Source organism: Macaca nemestrina, chromosome 10 (assembly GCF_043159975.1).
Source record: "Macaca nemestrina isolate mMacNem1 chromosome 10, mMacNem.hap1, whole genome shotgun sequence".
Classification (NCBI taxonomy): Eukaryota; Metazoa; Chordata; class Mammalia; order Primates; family Cercopithecidae; genus Macaca; species Macaca nemestrina.
Window position 1 is genome coordinate 88,366,793 of NC_092134.1, and position 25,568 is coordinate 88,392,360.

The following is a 25,568-nucleotide window of genomic DNA, read 5'->3' on the forward strand; positions in this document are numbered from 1 at the left end:
AGAGAATTTTAGACCAATATCCCTGATGAACATCGATGCAAAAATCCTCAATAAAATACTGGCAAACCGAATCCAGCAGCACATCAAAAAGCTTATCCAAAAGGATCAAGTTGGCTTCATCCCCAGGATGCAAGGCTGGTTCAACATATGCAAATCAATAAACGTAATCCATCACATCAACAAAACCAATGACAAAACCACATGATTATCTCAATAGATGCAGAAAAGGCCTTTGACAAAATTCAACAGCCCTTCATGTTAAAACTCTCAATAAACTAGGTATTGATGGGACGTATCTCAAAATAATACGAACTATTTATGACAGACCCACAGCCAGTATCATACTGAATGGGCAAAAACTGGAAGCATTCCCTTTGAAAACTGGCACAAGACAAAGATGCCCTCTCTCACCACTCCTATTCAACACAGTGTTGGAAGTTCTGGTCAGGGCAATCAGGCAAAAGAAAGGAATAAAGAGTATTAAATTAGGAAAAGAGGAAGTCAAATTGTCCCTGTTTGTAGATGACATGATTGTATATTTAAAAAATCCCACTGTCAGCCAGGCACAGTGGCTCACGCCTCTAATCCCAGAACTTTGGGAGGACGAGGCATGCGGACCACCTAAGGTTGGGAGTTCGAGACCAGCCTGGCCAATATGGTGAAACCTCGTCTCCACTAAAAACAGAAAAATTAGCCGGGAGTGCTGGCAGGTACCTGTAATCCCAGCTACTCAGGAGGTTGAGGCAGGAGAATCACTTGAACCTAGGACGCAGAGCTTGCAGTGAGCCAAGATCACGCCACTGCACTCCAGCCTGAGTGACAGAGCGAGACTCTGTCTCAAAAAAGAAAAAAAGAAGAAAACCCCATCGTCTCAGCCCAAAATCTCCTTAAGCTGATAAGCAAATTCAGCAAAGTCTCAGGATACAAAATCAATATGCAAAAATCACAACCATTCTTATACACCAATAACAGACAAACAGAGAACCAAATCATGAGTGATCTCCCATTCACAATGGCTACAAAGAGAATAAAATGCCTAGGAATCCAACTTACAAGAGATGTGAAGGACCTCTTCAAGGAGAACGACAAATCACTGCTCAGTGAAATAAAAGAGGACACAAACAAATGGAAGAACATTCCATGCTCACGAATAGGAAGAATCAATATTGTGAAAATGGCCATACTGCCCAAAGTAATTTATGGATTCAATGCCATCACCATCAAGCTACCAATGACTTTCTTCACAGAATTGGAAAAAATTACTTTAAAGTTCATATGGAACCAAAAAAGAGCTCACATTGCCAAGACAATCCTAAGCCAAAAGAACAAAGCTGGAGGCATCACGCTACCTGACTTCAAACTATACTACAAGGCTACAGTAACCAAAACAGTATGGTACTGGTACCAAAACAAAAATACAGACCAATGGAACAGAACAGATGCCTCAGAAATGACAACACACATCTACAACCATCCGATCTTTGACAAAGCTGACAAAAACAAGAAATGGGGAAAGGATTCCCTATTTAATAAATGGTGCTGGGAAAACTGACTAGCCATATGTAGAAAGCTAAAACTGGATCCCTTCCTTACACCTTATGCAAAAATTAATTCAAGATGGATTAAAGACTTAAATGTAGACCTAAAATCATAAAAACTCTAGAAGAAAACCTAGGCAATACCATTCAGGACATAGGCATGGGCAAGGACTTCATGACTAAAACACCACAAGCAATACCAACAAAAGCCAAAATAGACAAATGGGATCTAATTAAACTAAAGAGCTTCTGTACAACAAAAGAAACTATCAGAGTGAAAAGGCAACCTACAGAATGGGAGAAAATTTTTGCAATCTACCCATCTGACAAAGGGCTAGTATCCAGAATCTACAAAGAACTCAAATTTACAAGAAAGAAACAAACAACCCCATCAAAAAGTGAGCAAAGGATATGAACAGACACCTCTCAAAAGAAGACATTTATGTAGCTAACAGACACATGAAAAAATGCTCATCATCACTGGTCATCAGAGAAATGCAAATAAAAACCACAATGAGACATCTCATGCCAGTTAGAATGGCGAACATAGTCAGGAAAGAACAGATGCTAGAGAAGATGTGGAGAAATAGGAATACTTTTACACTGTTTGTGGGAATGAAAATTAGTTCAACCATTGTGGAAAACAGTGTAGCGATTCATCAAGGATCTAGAACTAGAAATACCATTTGACCCAGCCATTCCATTACTGGGTATATACCCAAAGGATTATAAATCATGCTACTATGAAGACACATGCACACGTATGTTTATTGCGGCACTATTCACAATAGCAAAGACTTGGAACCAACCCAAATGTCCCTCAGTGATAGACTGGATTAAGAAAATGTAGCACATAAACACCATGGAATACTATGCAGCCATAAAAAAGGATAAGTTCATGTCCTTTGCAGGGACATGGATGAAGCTGGAAACCATCATTCTGAGCAAATTATCACAAGGACAGAAAACCAGACACCACATGTTCTCACTCATAGTTGGGAAGTGAAGAATGAGAACACTTGGACATAGGGTAGGGAACAGCACACACCGGGGCCTATGGGGGGTGGAGGCTGGGGGAGGGATAGCATCAGGAGAAATACCTTATGTAAATGACAAGTTGATGGGTGCAGCAAACCAACATGGCACATGTATATCTATGTAACAAACCTACATGTTGTGCATATATACCCTAGAACTTAAAAAAAAAAAAAAAAAAAAACTGACAGTGGCACACACACACAGTAGCTCTACCATTAGTTTGACAATAAACTCTACAAGTTACCTCTTCACAGAATTTATCACTTTTTTAAAATTAAAATTTGAGCGAGATGTCTTCTAAGTTCTGTCATATCACAACAGGATTAGGGTTGTTTTGCCTATGCCTGTGCCTGTAACTAATTTCCCTCTCCTGAGGCAGACAGGACCCTTCTGCCCTTCATATGTAGCTTCTTTCACTTCCAAGGACAGTCAGCCTGACCCAGCCAGGATCCAGGAAGAGGCACTGGAGGCTGCCCCAGGACCTGCCCCAAGGGTGAATTAAACACCTGGAAACAAACCCAGCTCACAGCTGAAGGAAGGCCACCTGGGAGGACGCAGTCACCCAGAAGCGTAGAGACAGACAGGCATGCTAGTTCAGGAGTGCCATCAGTGTGTGGGGGGGGGGGGAGGAAAAAGCCAGGAGTGGTTCTCAACTTTTTGGATTCCTGGTACCTTTCCAAATACTGGAATTTTTGACTAGGGGACTTTTATTGAAGCTGTATTTACACAAGACTGAGAAAATATCCATTTTCCACACGGAAGAATGAGGAGAGCGCTCAAGAGCCACAGGTGCTGGAGTTAAAAGGCGGCACACCACCAAGCCATCAGCTCTCCTTGCTAGCTCTGCTCAGATACCATGCCACTCAACTAGGTCATTCCTCAGCCCGGAGAAGCTGCTTTTGAATAGAACTGTAGTTACTGCCAGGCCTGGATTTCTATTATGCCCAGGAGGTGGTTTTCCCACATTGCAGTAAACACTTGATCTTTCTGACATGCCAGCTGAAGTTAAGCCTCCCATCTCTTATTGCAGGAAACTGTACCCTACTCTTACTCACAGCCCTACTTAGGACAGCCAGCACAATATGACTAAGGAAGTCCTGTGAAAATACAACAGTTTGGTCACAATTTAGGGCTAAGATGTAAGATACCACCAGTATGATAGCTAAAGAAGAGAACAGAAAAGTACAGCTCCTGTTACTAAATCTGCGGGCACAGACAGGCCACAACCGGAGTCTGCTACAGGAAGGAGCAGAAGTACCACCACATTGGAGAGAACTTTATTTCCAGGGCAACAGGGTGATTAGGAAACACTGACAAGAGCAACACAGAATCCAAAGAACTAAAGAGACTGAGGTCCCAGGCATGTTTCTGAGAAATGAGTTTGAACAACTGAGGAGGAAAAGGACAAGTCAAATTATTAGAACTGAAAGGTTACTGCAGGACTGATAGTAAATGCTGAATTGTTTCATCTCGCCTGCCTGGAGTAAGAATTGGCTCCCGAGACTGGAATGTGGCTGAGTTAGGAAGTGGGAATCAAGAGCCCAGGGGTGGGGGTGGGGGGTTCTGTCAAGGCTGGAATTCAGGGACAGCCTAAAGCCTGTTTTAACTCAGGCAGGGAAGATGACTAAGAGTAGAAACCAGGCTCGAGAAATCATGAGTCATTCTTAAAAGAAACCAACATCAGTGTCAGTAACTTCCCTGGGAACTTGGAAAAGGGGCCTGAACAAATACTTTGGAATCTAATATCCTGCACCAACACTGAACTGCTCCTTCATTTGGATAGGTCACTCTAACTTTTCCATTCTCAGAGCTCTTTCAGTTACCAAACAAGACGAACAGTATCTGTTTACAATATTTTTACGAGTAAAAAAACATCAGTAGGAAAAAAGGTGACTTTCTGGAGAAATGAATCATTACACGTGAACTCCTTATACACAGGCAGAGTCTGCAAACAGTTCCCTCAGAACCAGTGTCACACTCATCAGTAAACTCATCAGTGGAATAATTCTCAGAATGAATGTGCAGTTCAGTTTCACAATCACAGCAGGGCAATTAAAATCTGAATTTCTATAAAATGAGATAGGAGTGAATTTTCCTCACACATTCTCCTCCAACTTAAGAATACATTTGCTAATTTCCTGTAATAGGCAAGGCATTATGTGAGCTGCTTAAAGAGATTACGAAAATAACTAAGGCCAAAAGCTACTTGACTTTAAAGGAAAAACAGAATTAGAAGGTTAAGGATTGTTAGTCCGCTGCCTATCAGAAAGGAATACTTCAAGATTTAATTCAAAATACTTTTTCCAGATATTCCTATAGTTCCAACACACTGGATTATTACTGAAACCTATAACATGGATGAATCCCCAGAAATATTGTGCTAAGTGAAGCCAGGCACAAAAACTACATTCTACATGATTTCTTTAGAACGAAGCTCAAGAATGGGCAAAATCAATTTATAGAGGAAGTCTTTAAGTGCTTGCAGGGACCATGGGGCGGGAGGTTGACATGAAAGGGGTACAAGGGTGCTGGAAGTGTCCTCCATCTCTTGTTCTGAGTGGTGGCTATACAACTGTCAGAACTTAAACAGTTAACAGTACATTTTACTATATGTAAAATATGCTTTTACAATGTTAACCAAAAAGATCACTGGACTAAATAAGCAGTACCAGGAATAGAGGGTTCAGACAAGAGCATGGCAAAAGATAATGTTAGTATTTCTTATATTTGATCTCAATGGCATTTATAGAGAAAAGATTCTCAATTTGAAAGGAATTCGAGGTATTAGATATAACAATGATACAGGTATATTACCTGCTAGATTTCAATCATGTATGAAAGATCCTTACATAGAAAAATAAGTCACAGGACTGTTTAACAGCAAATGAAAACAGAATTTGCATCCATTTCTTTTTGCCCTATGAACCGAAAACAAAGCAAGCTTTAATTTGCATCTTTTTTTAAAAATTTAATTAATATTATTATACTTTAAGTTCTAGGGTACATGTTTCGTATCACTCTATTACTAGAGTGCTTTGGCTATTCACAGGGGAGGAATTCCCCGGTGTGATTCCCTAATGTTAAGATTTTTCACAGGCAACAAATCTTGAGAGAAGCATATCAGAGTCATCAGTAGTTATTTTCCACCCTCACAGATTCTGATTCATGCCTTTGGTGCTTGGTTGTGACTCCCAGCCGAAGTCAGGTTAAACTCTTCCTCCAGACAGGAATAAGTCACATCCCTCAGCCAGCAGAGCAGAAGTCTGGAGAGCCATTTCTGGCTGAGAATCCAGAGGTCCGTTCTCTTCTAGCTCCCTGCCTCTCCCTTCCTTGAGAGGAAAAGACGGAGTGCAGGGAACAGATGTACCTGCTCCCTTTCTTTCTTCCTCCTTTGAAAACTTCGAGAAGCTATACAGAATTGCTGCGATCCAAGCTCTCCATGGCCTCTCCTTTAGCACAAGGAAGGAAGATAATAATGCTACACAGCAATGCAAAGACAGAATGAAGAGAACTGGGGTGACTGACCAAGTTTTGTTGCCTCCCAACCCAGGGCTATTATTTCAGCAAGAAGCAAAGGGGCACTGGAACCACTAGCAACGTTATTACTTTGCAAGGTGCATTAACAGTTGTAGAAATCATTATAAACAAAACCTCTGCATGATGAATTCCCTGAGTACGACTGGACTTATGAGCCTGAAAGCGTTTGTGGTGTTTTACACATTAATCTAATGTATATCTTGAGCCTTCTCATAGACCTGTTTTGTAAAGAGTTGATAATCTAAGGTCATGTTATTTTTAGAATTATAAAAATAACAGGTGCACTTGTCAGCCATCTCCCAGTGAGAGCCCATCCCCTTGAACTAGTTTTGGATACGTCCAAGTTCTGTTCTCAGCTATCCTGGTTCAGTCTCTTTTTTCACAATCTTTAAATATAATCTGCTGTCATTCTGTTGGTATGTTTGTCTTCCTGCTAGCCTGCCTACTTTGAGAACAGGGGTCACTTCAGTCCTCTTTGTTGCTCAGTTTCTAGTACCTAGCACAATAAGGTGCTGAACAGATAGGTAAATGAATGCATTTCTGTGTACATTTTTAGTTATTTTATCACTTATTAGAATATAAGCTCCACTGAGGATGGGATTCTATCTGCTTCCTTATCTCTACACCTTAAATATACCGCACATATTTACTGAATAAAGACTGTGAGACAAGATAAATCCAGTGCTCTAAGCTAAATGAAATCTCTATGCACATGACTTTTTCCAAAAGTAGTGGGCTTGATTTATGAAGATGACTCATTGCTAGCAAATTCCAGTCAGCTTTCAGAGGATTTTTTTCTTTGCCAAATAACTTAGTCAAGATGGTGACTGAACTCTTCAAAATAAGTATTTTGAAGTATAAAACAGGCCACTAGCCACAGTAAAGGCAACTGTAACTCTCAAGAAAACCATGATTACCCATGGCTCAAAAGCCTTTTGCTGTGTTTGCTTACCCTTAGAGCAGATAAAAGGCCTGTTTGGAAATGTTCATGTCTCCACTATGATTTGTAGGCTGTGATATGCCCGTTATAGAAGCATGTACCCAGTGGGCACTAAGTACTATTTAAATTTAAATGGAGGCAGAAAATATGAGCTGGTCTGGCAACCTTCCAAATAGAGTACAGCCTGAGATCCAGTGGACAATGAGAATTGCAATTCTAAATGCAATAAGAGAAAGATGGAATTTTGGCTTTCATAGTAAAAGTAACTCCTATGAAAGGCTTAAATATAAAGCAAATAAATCTTAAACTCTACTTCATTTGGGGATAAAAGCAGGCTTCTTCCTTTCATTTTGCTCTCACCTAACCAAATGAAACAGAATGTCGAAACTTTTCTTAGGTCTGATAACGCTGAAGGGGGCCTGCCGTGTTTAAGTTCTAACATTTGGTTACAGGTTGAGTCGCCCCCAACTTTCAAGCATACAAAACGACCAGCATTAATTCATGTGCCTATTTTGCAAATTAGGTAGAGATTATTTCATTTTTTTATCAGTAAATCTGAAATGACTCAAACTACCAGGGTAATAACTTGTGTGTTCATTTTCCCTGGTATTATATTCATCTCTTTTAACAAGTTATATTTGATATCAAACTTTAACAATACTCAATGAATAGAAATTCTACTTTTGTAGGAAAATTAAACATTTTAGAATTTTTCCTTCTTTTATTGAGACAGAATCTTGTTTTGCGGCCTGGGCTGGAGTGCAGTGGTGTGATGTTGGTTCACTGCAACCTCTGCCCCTGGGATCAAGCAGTCCTCCCACCTCAACCTCCCAAGTAGCTGGGACTACAGGCATGCACCACCACTCTTGGCTAATTTTTTTATTTTTGTAGAGATGGGGTTTTGTCATGTTGCCCAGGCTGGTCTTGAACTCCTGGGGAACTACAGGTGTAAGCCACCGCTCCCAGCCCAAAATTTTTCCTTTAAAAATAACCATTGAAATAAGTAAAAACTACAAATATTCCTTTATTAAAAATTCACAAGATCATTATCAAGAACACTACTTTTTAGACCTTAATACAAGACACTTTAAAATCTTAAATTTGCTAAATTAAGAAATACTCTATTCCTTAGATATTTCTTTAGTAGAAAGACTATCAAAATGTCATCTGATATTCTATTATGAACCTTACCTTTCATGCTAAAATTATATATTCAAAGTGATGATACAATTCTGTTGTGAAATGCATCTACTGGAAAATACAATTTTATTTAAATGACCTCACTTATATTTCTCCATTTAGTTGTTTTACAATGACTATGCAAGGAACCATCCCTTGTATATTTTATATATATTATATATTTTGCATATGTCATTTATATTTTGTATATATGTTAAATATTTTGTATTTGTTAATATTATAATAGTCCAGTAGAGTACCACTACCCCTTCTGTATTATCTCTACATTTTTCTGACACGGAAACCAAGACCCCAAAGTTGTAAGAAGCTGCTCAAGACGAGGTTCTTTTCAGTCATATCACACAGCTCTTCAATAATCAATATCTTTCATTCATTTACCCATTGATTCAACAAAAACTTACTGATTGCCTACTACGCGTCAGGCACTATGCTGCTCACTGAGGTGAAAGTTTTCCTCAAGGTACTCCCAGTTTAACACAAAAGACAAAACGTGACAATGAGCTGTATGAGTGGAAGGAACAGCCTTGGGGGAAAAGCGAAATCTCTAATAAAAAACAAAAGAGGTAAGACTGGGTTAAGACTTAGGTAAAAGCAGTTACCCATAATATTAATAACTTTACCTTATAATTATTGGAAGGCTTTTAGTGTATCCGGCACCACCATCCTGCAAAGTGAGATTTTTAAATGGCATTCTTCATTTGATACAACCATTTCGTATGAAGTAGGTTCTAATATTAGTTCTATCTTACAGAGGAGGGGGAGGTTGTGTTAATTATTCAGGGTCACATGCCTGATGAATGTCTAGGCCAGAATTTGAACTCACATCTGTCTAAAACTAAAGCTTAAGTAGTGGCAGGTCTCCATCTCTGTGCAGAGTCAGGCTAAAGCTGTCTGATGAAAATAATGAAACAGAGGTAGAATTTAAAAATACAAAAATAAAAAAAAACTGAGGAGATTGATAGGCAGCCCAAGAATAAGGAAAGAAGCTGACATGGGAACATTAAAAGGATCACAGGCCAGCATGGTGGCCCATTTCTTCCTCACCATAGCTCGCCACAGTACAGCAGGGTGCCTGTCCACACCCTTGGCCAAAGTAAGGTGAGGATATCTATATCTGTAGCAGAGAGCAGAAATAATCTTTCACCACAGAGAAGAGTATCCTTTTCTTTTAATCTGCATAATAAGTACTTATAATCTAATTCAGGTTTTCAGCTTCAAATCCCAGACCCTGAGAAAAGATCACCTTCACCTCATCTCTAATACCCACACTTAGCCGGGGGCTTGGAAGGTGGATCTGCTCCAGTACATGGCCTGGTCTCTCCTTCTCCCCTCCAGATCCAAGTGGCTATAGATTACCACAGCATTACCACAGTCCTGAGAGCGTGCAGGGATATTAGGGTGGCTGAGAAGGTCCTCTCAGAAACTCAAGATAATCTCCAATTTTAGAAGAGTCTTAGAGAAATGAGGGGCAGAAACTGATGCTGCCTGCATACACAACAGTTGAAAACTGGCAAGGTGGAATGTGAGTGGGAAGGATGAAGAGGTCAAACAGGTTTTAAACAAGATCCTTCCCCCCAGGTGCTACCTGACTGTCCTACTTCCACCAAACACTGCCCTCCCACTAGTGAACAGTGAGCTCTGAAAGACTCCTCCGTATTTCCACGTCTCCAGTCCTAAGAACAGAATCATGTAGAACCCTAACCACGAGAATCTCACCATTAATCTTCCCTCCTCTGTTCTCCTGTGATATTCTAAAGACTTGAACTGTAATAAAAGCTAGTAACTTCTTAAATGTTTCCTTCCGCGCTTTTTGTGCATACAACTATACAATGACACAAAGGAGCATGCATACTTTAATTAGAACCGCTTGGGCAGGTGCAGTGGCTCACACCTGTAATCTCAGCACTTTGAGGGGCTGAGGCGGGAAGACTGCTTGAGCCCAAGAGTTTGGGACCAGCTGGGGAACATAGTGAGACCAAACTCTAACAAAAATAACTAACTAACTAACTAACTAACTAACTAACTAAATAAATAAATAAATAAATAAAATAAAATAAAAACAAAATAAATAAATACATAAGGGAGGCCTGGTGCACACCTGTGGTCCCAGCTACTCAGGAGGTTGAGGTAAGAGGATCACTTGAGTCTGGGAGTCAATGCTATAGTGAGCCATGATTGTACCACTGCACTTCAGCCCCGGCAACAGAAAGAGACTCTGTCAAAAAAAAAAAAAAAATCTGGGAGAATAGGATAGGCCACAGGGACCACTGATGGAACTATAATCCCTACATTCATGAGCCATTTATTGGGAGTCACTGTGTGTCAGCCCCTAGGATCTTTTGCTAAGATTCCCTGAAAGGGATTCCCCCTGAAATAGGTTTCTCGGCATCAGGAGAATATTGTTAGTCTGCCCAAAGATCTGCAAGATAGGAAAACACACACACAATAATTATCTCTTTGCTCTTTGCAGAAACCACATGCAATTCTTCAACTACCTTTATCTTGAAATGCATGTGTCTGCAGCACAGCCACCGTCATTACCCTTAATCTGACACTTACACTTGTTGAGCAGTTCCTACAGGCATAATACCACTATTCAGCAGTTCCTACATGCATAACATGATAGAGAGCAACAAAAATGGACAGCAATGTTTGAGGGGAAAAGACTAAGTAATCAGAAGTTAAAAGTAGCAGTTTCCATGACAGCTTTATCTAAAAAAAAAAAGAATTTATTATGAGGGTGATAATGTAACTGCCACTCCTAAGTGTCTAAGTGAAAAGGCCCCTGCCCAGCACTGTGCATACCACCTTGCATCCTCCCAGCAACCACACAGGACTGAAGAAACAGGCTCAGAGAGGCTGAGAAGCGTGTGTCATTCAATCAATTCTAGGAGACATGGCACAAGGTGCTAGGTGACCATAAACTGAGGTCATCTGACCGTAAGACTTTCCTCTTCACTCCTTACCACTCTACATCAACAGCAGCCCAATTACCTATATAAGCTCATCTTTCCTCCTTAAAATTTTACTTTTCTTTCTTCTTAAGCAGCATCTAAGAATAGTAAACGGTTTCTTTACTATGGGTATCACTTTGGGAGGCCAAGGCGGGTGGATCACTTGAGGTCAGGAGTTCAAGATCAGCCTGGCCAACATGGTGAAACCTTGTCTCTACTAAAAATACAAAAAATTAGCCGGGCATAGTGGCATGCACCTGTAATCCCAGTTACTCAGGAGCCTGAGGCAGGAGAATAGCTTGAACCCAGAGGGCAGAGGTTTCAGTGAGCCGAGATCATGCCACAGGACTCCAGTCTGGGCAACAGAGCAAGACTCCAACTAAAAGAAAAGGAAAAAAAAAAGACAATCATTTTTGTTAGTTTTTTAAAAGAAAGAATATCTTATGTTTTATGCAATTTAGGCATTCATGACTTGTTTAATAGGAAGAAACAATGCAACTGTTTCAAATCATAATTATAATAAAAATTTTTAAATAACGTTAAGGATCTTACTGAGTTTCATATGCAGAGACAATGTATTATCTTTCTTTAGAATTTAGTGGGAAATACATTTTTCTTAAAAATTTAGTACAAATCAGAAAAAAAAGCACGTATAAGACTGTGTCTATGTGACGCCACAAAACTTTAGCCATCATTTTGTCTGCGCAAAGCCAAAGATTATTTTTCAAACATCTAGATAGAATGTCTAGAGAAATCATGAAAAATTCAATTATATAAACAAAATATTGGTTTAGATAAAACAAGCTTTATAAACAAGCCTGTAATTTGCATAATTGTACTCCATAAAAGAACATCTATTTGCATGGCTTTGACCTAAGGCTAAAGTTCTGCCAAAGTTATAATAAATATTAGAAAAGAGAACTTTTAAGTGCCAATGTCCCTTTTTTTTCAAGTATTTGTACTTTAAAATAGTGCGGGAAATAGTAGAATTCCAATGTTCTATTATGAAAGCATTAAATATAAAAGCAACATCTGGACTTCAAAAAAGAATATATTTTCTTTCATTTATATTTCTGGCTGGTGAATAACTTACTGCAGCAAGATCTTGCAATTAGTATTCAAACATGTAGCCAGGGCAATAATAATTACCATGGCAGAGAAAGTTGCCTATTAACCCTTCAACTTGTCTTCTATGCAAGCACTCCATCTGATGTGTTTTGGCTGAAGAGTATTTGAATTGCTCTTTGGTCCATGTCCAAAATATTCTATTGTTGACATACTCATCTACTAGTATTCTTCAAACTGTCTGCTTTTTTGGGTGGATGCTAATTAATTTTAGTTGCAATGCCCAAAAGACAAAACTAAAGAAAAATAAAAATAATGTCATAAGGCAATCATTTGGCTGAATAAAATTCCCTCAATCTGTATCTTTACATATGATTTACCAATCAGTCAAGCAGTACATTTCGTTGGCTAAAGGTAATTGGAAATATTTTCTGTTCTAAAATTGACCACTCTTGCAGACCCAGCCCTGAATTCATTATAATCAGGCAGCTTAAATCATATGGCATGCAAAGCTTCCATTAAAATCTAAAAATGTCTCACGCTTGTAATCCCAGCACTTTGGGAGGCTGAGGCGGGTGGATCACGAAGTCAGGAGATCGAGACCATCCTGGCTAACACGGTGAAACCCCGTCTCTACTAAAAACACAAAAAATTAGCTGGGCGTGGTGGCGGGCTCCTGTAGTCCCAGCTACTCCAGAGGCTGAGGCAGGAGAATGGCGTGAACACCGGAGGCGGAGCCTGCAGTGAGCAGTGATCGCGCCACTGCACTCCAGCCTGGGCGACAGAGCGAGACTCCGTCTCAAAAAAAAAAAAAAAAAATCTAAAAATTTCCCAAAACATATGTTTTGTTGAATATCTACTACGTGAAAAACATTACGATATTCAGGCTGTGAGATACAAAGATCAATAAGAGAAATCTCCCTTCAAGACGAGTGTTTTTGGTTAAGACATACAGCTAAAATACAAAATACACACCAAGTAAAGTATAACAGAAGAAACCCTAAAGGATTAAAGTGAAAACTTATTAGAATACAATCATTTTAATCATCTGTTACAGATATCACTGAGAGATCAATATCATCCTTTAATTTAAAGCCAAATTGTGAGTTGTTTTTTTTTTTTTTTTCTTGAGACAGGGTCTCACTCTGTTGCCCAGGCTGGAGTGCAGTGGCACAATGACAGCTCACTGCAGCCTTGGCTTCCTGGGTTCAATCGAATCTTCCACCTCAGCCTCCCAAGCAGCTGGCACCACGGGCGTGTGCCATGCCCAACTTATTTTTACAGTTTTTGTAGAGACTGTGTCTTGGTATGTTGCCCAAGCTGGTTTCAAACTCTTTGGCTCAAGCAATCTTCCCACCTTGGCATCCCAAAGTGCTGAGATAACAGGCATGAGCCATCGTGTCCGGCCCTTTACTTCCGGTATTCTTAATCCTTTATAATTTCCCTTCAAGAATATCAGAATTGGCTGGGCGTGGTGGCTCACGCCTGTAATCCCAGCACTTTGGGAGGCCGAGGCAGGCGAATCACGAGGTCAGGAGATCGAAACCATCCTGGCTGACACGGTGAAACCCCGTCTCTACTAAAAACACAAAAAATTAGCTGGGCGTGGTGGCGGGCGCCTACAGTCCCAGCTACTCCCAGCTACTTGGGAGGCTGAGGCAGGAGAATGGTGTGAACCCGGGAAGCGGAGCCTGCAGTGAGCTGAGATCCCGCCACTGCACTCCAGCCTGGGCGAGAGAGCTAGATTCTGTATCAAAAAAAGAATATCAGAATTAAAATCCTATATAACTGATGGAAATCTTCATAGGAGCATTTGGTCTAAATTTCTAGGTTTCTAAAAGAAAAAATAATAAATGTAGAACAATCAACATATGTGACTGCTGCAACCCCTTGAGAAAAAAGGAGTGTGTATAGCTAAAACACAAATTAAGAGTAACTCTTATTCTTTTAGAGCTGTGTTTGTCTCAGATCCAAATAAAATATTTTAAAAGGATACTGGAGAACCTTTTGGAAAGCTATTATTTGACTTGAAAGAATGTGCAAGATAAATCATGTCTGTGGATTTGAAATTGAAAATAATAAAAGATTTATAAAAAGAAGCAAGACTATTCTAAAAGAGAGTTTGAGGATAGTTTGCTTTATTAGCTGCCATCTCCTTGGTAGAGGGTGTGCATACACACACACACACGTATATATAATGTATACATATTTATACGTGTATATATTTATGATATATATATAACATGATCCCCTTGCCATAGTGAATAAGGCCAGGGTAGTATCAAGGTTTAATTTCTGAGAAATCATCATGCCTTTAGGAACACTCAGGATGCTCTGCTGTCCTAGCCCCATGACCTCACCTGTCTTCTCATCCCAACAGGGCTGGCTCAGGTGCTGCCCCAGTAGAGTTGCCCTGGATTCCCCTAGGCAAGGTCACATGCTTTCTTCTTGGTATCACCACTGAACCTGGTACAGATCTTGATTACAGTATTAATCACAAGTTACTGAAATTATCTGTTTCCTTTCTAGATAGTGAGGTACTGGAGAACAGTGAACCTGGAACCTAGCAGAGTGCCTGGTAAAATACATACACTCAGCATTTTCAGAACAGATAACTGGGGGTATCTCAAAGTGCCACAGAAGAAGAAAATTCTACTAGGGCCACGAAACCACTAGGCATTATGTTAATCAAATTACCTTAGAAGAATAAATCATCCATTCTTTCCACAATTACTTGCTAGGCTCCTACCAAGGTGCCATGAGGAACACAGCTTAAAACACAAAGCGCACAAGGTACCAGCCTTCAGGGAGCTTACATTTTAGAGGAGAATGAGGAAAAGAGGCAACTCTTAAAAATTATAGCAATGGAATATGTATAACATTTAAGATATTTTGCATGATCTCTAGAAGACTCAAATAACCTAGGCCAGTCACCAAGAAATGTACACGCTAGTTGTGGGAATAATAAACGCAAAGGTAATGAATAACAAAGACAAAATACAGGATGAATGCTAACTGCATAGAACAAAAAAATAAATAAAAAATGAGAATTCATTGTGAGCACTTTGGGCTAGGAGGATCATTAACAACTTTCTGGGTTTGTGACAGACTTGGGAGGAGAGGGAGGCTGTGAGCAGAAAAACACAGTGTTTTTTCCATTCTCTTACTCAACAATCAACACAGAAGACTTCAGTGACCAAATGTGCCAGGATTTCTCCCCAGCAACAAGCAAGCAATCAGTTCTGCAGTGGATACCAGCTGGGTATCCTCCAAGTGAATTCTGATGCTATTTACCTGGAGATGGTGTCAAATCCCAGTTAAGGGTTCAGCCCCACAAAACTGCCCCCCACTACTTCTGATGCCAATCACAGGCCCCAGGTCATTTTACCTGTGCTTCTGATGAACCGTTTATAAACTGGGGTTCCCACGACACCCTCCTTGGGTTCCATTAATTTGCCGGAGCGGCTTGGGGAACTCAGGGAAACACTTGCATTTACCAGTTTATTATAAAAGATAAAGATGAAGAGATGCATAGAGTGAGGTATGGGGGAAAGGGCACAGAGTTTTCACGCCCTCCCAGGGCAAGCCACCTCCAGGTACCTCCACTGTTCAGCTATCCAGAAATTCCCTGAACTAGTCCGCTTGGACCTTCATGGAAACTTCATTGGATAGTCATGACTGAACCATGTTGAAAAGTGATTGGACAAAAAGCATATGATTTAATACTAATAGACTGAATGGGGAAACCCAGCAAGGCCTATCTGATCAGATTTTTCTGGCATCTCTGTGCAGTATTCCTTCCTCCAGGGTGTGGGGCAGGATCCCTTCTGAAATGGGGGGTCTTATGGCCTACATTCAGACAAGGTAGATGGGAGAGTTTCTTTATGGGCAGTTCTCACACGGAAAGGTGGAGGAAGATTACAATTTTAGTTTCTAAAATTGGAGAGACAAAGATAAAAAGAGGGCAGGTCAAAGCTGGAGACTGTTTTCTGAGGCCTGCTTCTGAGGCCTAAAGCACCCCAACATTACAGCAAGAGTTATGGTAGTTTTAAGAGAGGAACCATGGACAAAAACATATGTGTCATAATATCACAGGGAACCACCGAGAAAAAGAGGAGGTGAGGCTGAAATTACTAAGAAGGGGAATGGTCTCACCTGGCATGGTAGCTCACGCCTGCTCAGCACTTTGGGAGGCTGAGGCGGGCAGATACCCGAGGTCAGGAGTTCGAAACCAGCCTGGTCAACATGGCAAAACCCCATTTCTATTAAAAATACAAAAATTAGCTGGGCATGGTGGTGGGTGCCTGTAAACCCAGCTACTCAGGAGGCTGAGGCAGGAGAATCACTTGAACCCAGGAGGCAGAGGTTGTAGTGAGCTGAGATTGGGCCATTGCACTCCAGTCTGGGCAACAGAGTGAGACTCTGTCTCAAAAAAAAAAAAGGGGGGGGGCTGGGTGTGGTGGCTCACACCTGTAATCCCAGCACTTTGGGAGGCTGAGGCGGGCGGATCACGAGGTCAGGAGATCGAGACCTTCCTGGTTAACATGGTGAAACCCCGTCTCTATTAAAAATACAAAAAAATTAGCCAGGCGTGGTGGTGGGCACCTGTAGTCTCAGCTGCTCGGGAGGCTGAGGCAGGAGAATGGCGTGAACCCGGGAGGCAGAGCTTGTAGTGAGCCAAGGTAGTGCCACTGCACTCCAGCCCGGGTGACAGAACGAGACTCGTCTCCAAAAAAAAAAAAAGGTGGGCGGAAATGGTCTGAGCCAATGGTCAGAGGGGAAAATTGAAAGACTTGGAACAATAGAAAATTCTCTTCTCCTGCCACCATCATCCTGGGCTCCTCTCTGCTTGCTGGAAACAATCAGCAGCTGAGAACACACAGATGCCGCCTCTTTCATAAAGCTCTCAGACCCATTCTTCTCTATTCCATGACCACTGCAGGCATTTCTGACCCCAACTACTGGAAAGGCTTAGCTCTACTGTCTCCTTTCCCAACCCATTTTAGAACGTGCTACCATGGAGATCTTTCCAAAAGCAAATCCAATCCTATCTTTTCATTAACATCCTTCAGGAGCTCCAAATCATATACAAAGTAAAACCCAAAATCCTTAAAGTGTATACAATTCACAGCATAGCCTCTCTCCACCTTCCCTTGCAGGCAACTATTTGGAACTCCAGACTCTCCTCAGGCCATCTCTGCACTACATTTGCCTAGTCTTTCAGCATCTGACCCAAAAATCTCTTCTGTGAAGCTCTCTCCCAGTCACTCCTTTGGTTTCATATGTACCTTTTATTGCAAATCTCTGTTTGATGATGCAGAGAAAACCAAACTCAGGTTCTTCTGTACTCTCGATACAATCAATACAGAAAACGTTTATGACCAGATGTGGGAAGAGTTCTCCCCACATGACAAACAAGTAGTCTTTCAGCAATGAACACCAGCTGGGTATCCTCTAAATCAAGTCAATTCGGATACTATCCACCTGCAGTAAGCCTCAGAGTTCAGTTGAGGGCTTAGTCCTACAAGGCTGCCCCACCAACTTCCGACAACAATCACAGGTCCCAGGTTGTTTTGCCTGGGTTTCTGACCCACCAGCTACAAATTGAGGTTCTCGCAACACCATCTTTGGGTTCCATTAGTTTCCCAGGGCAGCTCACAGAATTTTGGGGTTCTTACGGAGGCTTTATTACATAGGCATGATTGATTAAATCATTAGCCACTGGTAATCAACTTAACCTTCATTCTCGCTCTTACCCCTCTCCAGTTTGGGAGATGGGGCTGCCAGCCATCTGTCAACTTATTAGCATACAAAAAGACACTTATCACTTTGAAAATTCCAAAAGTTTTAGGAGTTGCATGCCAAGAAACTGGAAGAATACCTTATATATTTCACAATATCACAGTCTGGTTCTAAGGAACTTTTCTCCTGGAAGACACAGGTATGTCTTACTCATTTTTGGTCTCCCAACACGTGGCCCAGCACCTAATCCTGAAACTAGCACAGAATGATTGCTCAATCAATGTTTATGAAGGAAGACTGGGGTTAGTATCAGATTTACAGGTGATTAAACCTAAAGTAGGTAATTAGGAAATAGAGGTGGGTGTGGGAAGGTAAGTCTATGTAAAAATGTGACAGTTGAAAAGGGAGCAAATAGCTTGACCATTGTCTCTCAAAGGTAATGGACCATGTCCTCTGTGACATGGCCGTTAGGGATGGGGATCAGACAGTAAACTACATAAACAGATTAGAAACTCAAAGCAACCAACCAACCATCCACAAACAAAGCCTTGTTATTTGAACAGTCTGAATAGTTCCTGATAGTCTTTTTTGGAACCACTTTTCCTCCTTCAGCAAAGCTCGACCACAGAGAACAGAACTGAAGAAACAAAATAAAGCAGCATACTAATCTGATTTCTGCATTCTGGCTATAAAAGCTGTTCCTATAGCTTTCTACACGAACAGGAAGAGATACTGAATTTAATTTGCTGATTAGTGGGGGAAAGAGGGGGCGAAAAGCAGCCAAGGACACTCTTTTGCACATTTGGCAGGGTACCACACAACCTGCCTCCCAGGGGCTTGCAACAATATGTGATCTCCACCAGCGCAACAGGGGCTTCAAACACAAATTTCCCACCACTACTGCCTGGATGTGGCTTCAGTGGTTGGTCGTTGGCACCGCTTTAGAAATAAGTGGCCCATTGCAAAAATGCTCTAATGCCAACAGGTTGCCACACAAGCACACCTTTGGAAATAATTTCTGCTGGCTGTAACTTAAGCAAACAAGGAAAAGACACCCATAGTGAGATACACTATCCTTGATTCTCCAGATGAGTTCATTCTAAACTAGGAGGCAACACTGACATAAAGTACTGAACAGCCAGGCACGGTGGCTCACACCTGTAATCCCAGCACTTTGGGAGGCCGAGGTAGGAGGATCACTTAAGCTCAGGAGTTTGAAACCAGTCTGGGCAACAGTGAGACCTTGTCTCTACTAAAAGAAAAAAACCAAAAATTAGTCAGGCGGGATGTCACAGGCCTGTGGCCCCAGCTACTCGAGAGGCTAAGGTTGGAGAATTGCTTTAGCCTGGGAAGTTAATGCTGCAGTGAGCCGTGATTGCGCCACTGCACTCCAGCCTGAGAGACAGAGGGAGACCCTGTCTCCAAATGAATAACTAAAAGTACAATAAAAGTACAGTGTTTCAAAAGTAAGGAGGAACCCACTGTTTAAAAGGCTCTAAATCCCAGCTACTAGAGGGCACATTTCCATATATATACATAAAGCATCGCTATGATATAATCAGGGACTTCATTCAGTTAGAAAGTTTTTTCTTTGCGGGGGTGGGGGGGAGGTCTCTTGCAAATTAGGCCATTATAATGTCCGATGGTATTCCCAGGAACTCGTGTCAAAATAATTCTAAGGCTGGGTACAGTGACTCATGCCTGTAATCCCAGAGCTTTGGGAAGCAGAGCTTTGGGAGACAGGAGAATGGCTACAGGCAAGGAGTTCAAGGCTGCAGTGAACTAGGATCTTGTCACTGTATTCTAGCCTAAGTGATGGAGCAAGACCCTGTCTCTAAAAATAATTCTCCCACTCTGAATTATAAAGGTAGTATTAATAGAGGGATTTCACAGAAATCTTCCGTACCCAAGTGGGTTTCAAACTATTATACAGCTACTGACAGTGACAATCAAGTACTAGGAGAAATATATTAGTCAACAGCGTAAATACAGACGTGCATTGCAAAATTAAAGGCAGAGGTTAAAATTATTTTCATTTCACCAGTCTCCTCTCCCACAGTTGGAAGTAATAATTATTTTGTAAAAGGTTTTCCACCACTATCAGCCTACTCCCGGTAATCTTTAAAAAGGCGTATTCTTTTGTAAAGCATAAACTTAACATTGGCATAGTTAAATATTTTCTGATATAAAATCACTACAATCCACATTAAATTTGTACTTCCAAAAAAACAACCAACTAGGTGGACATGGTGGTGCCTAAAGTCCCAGCTACTTGGGAGGCTGAAGTGGGAGGATCGCTTGAGTACCGTAGGTCGAGGCTGTAGTAAGCCATGATCACATCACTGCACTCTAGCCTGAGTGACAGAGCGAGACCATATCTCGAAAGAAAGAAAAGAAAAGAGAAGAAAAGAAATCACATTTATAGATACTGGGTGTTAGAACATCAACAATATCTTTTCATTCACTGAAAGAAAAAAAAATTGCCAAGACCTGTTTTAAATGGTACCTGTTGCTACACATAAAACATGTTGAGATGATCCCTACAGTAGAGGCCCCAGGGCCCCACAGGAATAGTAGGAAATGCCCTACTAATATTAACACTAAAGTATTAATATTAGTAGTTTCTAGAGGGTGAGGAGTAGAGATATTTAACTTTTTCTTAAATATATCTACACTGTTTGATTTGACAAAACTAACATGAATGATATCTGTCATTAAAAATAAAAAGAGCTTATTGCCACACACTTATGATGAATTTATACTACGCCTCAATAGGTAAACACAGGCTAGACCAAATTACTTTCTAAACTGAGATCTATTGCTGGCACAGTAAAACAAACAAAGCTCAGAGCCTCTCGCTTACTTCAGTTTCCATTTGAGCTTCTGCCCTCATTTACTTACAATACTCATTATAAACAGTGCACCTCACCATAAGAGACAATAATACTTTCCTGGGAAACAGACTGTGCCAATTTTATTGTAACTTTTTAAACTTCGCTCCTATATTTTTGTGTAATCATCAGGCACTATGTAATCTTGCTAAACAGCAGTAACAGCCAGAGCGACCCAGTGGTAAGAGTATTAATCTTCACTGGTCTTACAAGTCAGAAAACCTGGGTTTGAAAGTGTGAGAAGCTGGGCAGATCAACCTGTGTGCTTCAGTTTTCTCTCCCATTAAAAACTACTACTATTTGCTCCCTCCTTAAGGATGAATACCTAGTAAATTGTTCTTAAATGAATGAATGAAATGTGAAACTAAATCATGGAGTGTAATCTCCTCCATTAGATTTGTCCCTGGAAAACCAAGTTACCAAATTTTTTTGATCTAAATGATCCGTGCCCAAACTGTAACAGAAATAAAAACCACACCCAACTCCTAAAATTAAGTTACTTTTAAAGTTATTAGAGAACAACAGGGCTTTAGAACATCAGCAGGATGTTCTGTTTTAAAATTGATTTGGCATCCAGGAGTCTAAGCCGAGTCGCCACAGCAGACTGGCTTAGTAATTTAATTAGAGTCTTCTGGAAGGACCCATTATATCGTCATCCCCCGACAGTGTTCTCTTTAGGGACCTGATTTTCTCTCTAGTCTTCCCATTCCTTTCTCCTTCCTCGCCTCCTCTCACTCCTTTTGTTTGCCCTTTTTTTCTTTTTTTGCTCTTAAAACAGCTTTCCCTCCGTTCAGCTTGTCATTCCCATGCATTTTTCACTCTAACAAGAAATGGGTCACCCCAGGTTTGCTCCCCAAGCCCCAGGGCCCCTCAGGACGAGTGGGAAAGGCCCTGCGGTCCACCCCGCCTGGGGGATTCCTCCTCTGATCACAGCCCCGGCAGGCTCCGCAGATGGGAAAGGATTTCCAGCGCGCGCCTAGCGGCCACAAATCACTTCCCTGGGCCACCCTGCCAGGCCTCAACCCTCCCAGAGCCGTCGGTCGGCTTTCACTTTAACGAGGATTCAGGTGGGTCACACCCTGTCCTCCAAACGCGGGCCTGCTCCCCGGACCCCGCCCAGGGGCTAGCCCCAGTGCCCAGGCTCCCCGGCATCCCTAGCACTGTGGGAGGCGGGGAAGTGACCCCAAAGTTGCTTCTGAGTGGAGACTTCCGCACGCAGAGGCGTCCCCGCAGCTGCCTGCCTTTTTCAGGGGCAGCATCCCCCACCCGTCCGGAGCCTGATCTCGGGGCACCAACGCACCCCGCGCCTCCGCCCCGCCGGGGCCGCACCGGGGCCTCAGTCTGCAGGAAGCCGGGGACAGCGGGCTTCCTCCCCTGCCCGGAGCAGCCGAGTGTCCCGGCCAACCTCCCCCGCCGAGAGCGCAGCGCCCCCGCGCAGTCCCCGAACTTCTTCCCGCGTCGGCTAGGGCTCTCGGGTGGGGACGCGGGGACCCCTCGCTCACCGATATCCCCATCGTCGTCGTCGTCCTCCTCCTCCATTTGTAGCAAAACATTCCTGCTCATCTTTTTCATGTCTCCTTCAGAAGGCGGCTCCGAACTTGGCGCGAAGTTGGAGGCTCCCGGGTTCCGGAACGGCGGGGCTCTCCCAGGGGCCGGATCGGGGACCGCGGGGCCCTTGTCACTTGGGCTCAGGGGCCGGTCTGCCCAACCTGCGCCTGGGAAAGCCGAGCCGAGGCGCCCACTGACCGGAGCCCAGAACCGGAGGAAGCCTCTCGCCTGCCGAGCGGAGCCCGGAGACTGAGCATGCCCAGTGCGGCCGCCGCGGCTCGCTGCGGAATGATTGAACTTCCCCGGTTTTATGAGGCTTGCAGAAGGAAGTCGGGAGGCGAGACTGGAGAGGTAGTAGTCCGGTGCTGCGCCCTGGGGGACTAGCTGGAGTGAGAGGCGGGAACACGTGAGTGCGGGAGTGGACGGGGTTCCCTAAACATTGATCCCAAACAGGGCAGCTTTTCGTTCCAAGGTCGTCTGTGAACACACACTGCGGCTTGCTTTGTTTTAACGTCTGATACTGGAGAGGGGGGAAATGCTGCTACAGCACAACTGCAGAACCCTGGAAGGCGAGCTCGTTTGAATGGCTTTTAAAGGAGACGTGGAGCTAGTAATGGGGGAATCTTAAATTACTCCGAAGTGGGAAAGTGGAATCTTATACGGGTAGGGTAAGATTACGGGGGAGTGGGGGTGGGAGGAGAGGCAAAACTCAGAGAATAAGCAAAAGAAGAAGGGGCGGGACGGAAGGGAGTGGCGGTGGAGAGAATTTTCTAAATAAACGTGTGCACAAAGGCAGGAGGATTTCCGCATACATAGCGGTCGCGGAGAGTGGAGAAGCGCCCCCTACCCCGCCCGCACGAGCACACAGGGAGTGGTCGGAAGGTATTCGCTGAAGCGTCCAGCCTATTTGTACAATGGAAACTAGTCGTCTGTGTCAAAGAGGCAGAAGAAGCCGAAGACCACTAGAGTTAGATGTAAACTCCTCTAAAACCATGTGGAAAGCTATAATAAGAGAAAAGAAAGTAGTGAAATAAAATTAAGGCAGATAGTTTTTATCTTTATTTTTAGTGCTTTCCTGGAAACCAAAGGGACCAATACGACAAATACAAAGGGATTTAGTACTTTAAAGACCCTTGGAGTTGTTTGAACGGCAGGTTTTGGGGATCGCGTGTCTACAAAACTTTTTTCAAAAAAGCTGGTGCATTCAGGTGGTTCAATTTTGACTTCTCAAAAGGGCTAGAAGGTATATTTGAAATCTTGGTTATATGTGTTATTGTCTACTCCTCATTGAATTTTTTTTTTTATATTTTTTTCCACTGAAGTGCTAGGGTTATCACAATAACACGAAATCTGCTGTGCATGTTTTTTCTTCCATATGCTTTTTTTGAGACGGTCTCGCTCTGTTGCTGAGGTGGGAGTTCAGTAACTCCGTGCTACAAGCGGAGCACACCACCATGTGGGGCTTATTCTTAAATTTTTTGTAGAATGGGTGTCTCACTATGTTGCCCAGGCTGATTTTGAACTCCTGGCCTCCAGCAATCCTTGCACCTCAGTTTCCTAACTTATTTTTAATGTTCTCTCTGAAAGAAATAAAATATTGAGACCAATCTTCACTGGGAAAATAGCCATGAATATATACATGAAAAGACATGATGAAATTACTTTTAAGAAAATATCTGGGAAACACTATACTTGTTTCTTGAGGTACTTTTTTTGAATAAAGAGAATTGTTTTTAGTATAAAGAGACAACAATGTAGTACTCTGAAGTTAGGATAAAAAAAATGATGGGAGAAGAAAGATGAGAAGAGATTGTTTTCTTTCACTGAACCCTCTCCCCTGAGCTTATGAAACTCACTAAAAGTAGAAACTTCAAAAGTGTTTTGGTTACATGATCAATTTTTACAATTTTCCTTTAACAAATTTTTGTGTAGTCATTTTTATGTACTAGGAAAAGTTTTACATGTTTTATAAGCATCCAGTCATTCAACCCTCATAACAACCCTAGAAATTGTTATCATTTTTCTTCAGGTGTGAGGCAACTTGAGCAACTTGTCCAAAATCACACAGGAAATAAATAGCGGAGCCAGGATTAAAACCCGAACAGCTTGTTTTAGAATCAGTGCTCATAGCCACTTCATAAACCACCTCCAGAGACATGTCCCAATCCATTTTTTTTTTCAGATCACTTTTCCCCCCAACAATTCTAAATTCAAAGTCTCATCAACTCCCTGCCGTAGTTCTTTCACCAAATGTTCTTTTTTTTTTTTTTTTTTTTTGAGGGGAGTCTCGCTCTGTCGCCCAGGCTGGAGTGCAGTGGCCGGATCTCGGCCCACTGCAAGTTCCGCCTCCCGGGTTTACGCCATTCTCCTGCCTCAGCCTCCCGAGTAGCTGGGACTACAGGCGCCCGCCACCTTCCCCCGCTAGTTTTTTTGTATTTTTTTAGTAGAGACGGGATTTCACCGTGTTAGCCAGGATGGTCTCGATTTCCTGACCTCGTGATCCGCCCGTCTCGGCCTCCCAAAGTGCTGGGATTACAGGCTTGAGCCACTGCGACCGGCCTTATTTTTTTTTTTTTTTTTTTTTTTTTTTTTTATGACAAAGTCTCGCTGTCGCCCAGGCTGGAGTGCAGTGGCGCGATCTCGGCTCTCTGCAAGCTCCGCCTTACGCCTTACGGGTTCACGCCATTCTCCTGCCTCAGCCTGCTGAGTAGCTGGGACTACAGGCGCCCGCCACCAAACCCGACTAATTTCTTGTATTTTTAGTAGAGGCGAGGTTTCACCGTGTTAGCCTGGATCCTCTGGATCTCCTGACCTCGTGATCCGCCCGCCTCTGCCTCCCAAAATGCTGGGATTACAAGCATGAGCTACTGCGCCCGGCCTTGTTCTCATTTTTATGGACTAAGACTTTGCTCAAAGTTACTTTGTAGTTAGAAAATTATGGTAGTTGATTTTGCAACAAGTTTTAATTAGTCATTCAGAATTCTTCACAGATTTTTAAGAGTTTACATTTTTCTTCCTTGATAAATGTTGTAGTGAAACATTGTTGGCCTTATATGTAAAGGTAGCTGTTGCTAGAAGAGAACTGAATTGTTTACTTACCTTAGCTGTGAGTCTA

At 42.2% G+C, this 25,568-nt stretch overlaps 1 protein-coding gene and 1 long non-coding RNA gene across 3 annotated transcripts in view; one reads left to right on the forward strand and one right to left on the reverse strand.

The window, feature by feature from the left end:
* Positions 1-23,026, reverse strand: part of LOC105470094 (anoctamin 6) — a 218,630-nt gene extending 195,604 nt beyond the window's left edge. The window contains exon 1 of one of the 2 annotated variants that reach the window (XM_011721844.2): positions 22,408-23,026. In XM_011721844.2, coding sequence (XP_011720146.2) covers positions 22,408-22,477 — 70 coding nt within the window. In that variant the 5' untranslated portion in view covers positions 22,478-23,026. The remainder of the gene's footprint in view (positions 1-22,407) is intronic. The other variant, XM_011721846.3, reaches the window with a different exon arrangement.
* LOC139356789 (uncharacterized) overlaps positions 21,561-25,568 on the forward strand; it is a 45,445-nt gene continuing 41,437 nt past the window's right edge. Inside the window, exon 1 of the long non-coding RNA XR_011609217.1 lies at positions 21,561-21,972. This is a non-coding gene — a long non-coding RNA (uncharacterized lncRNA). The remainder of the gene's footprint in view (positions 21,973-25,568) is intronic.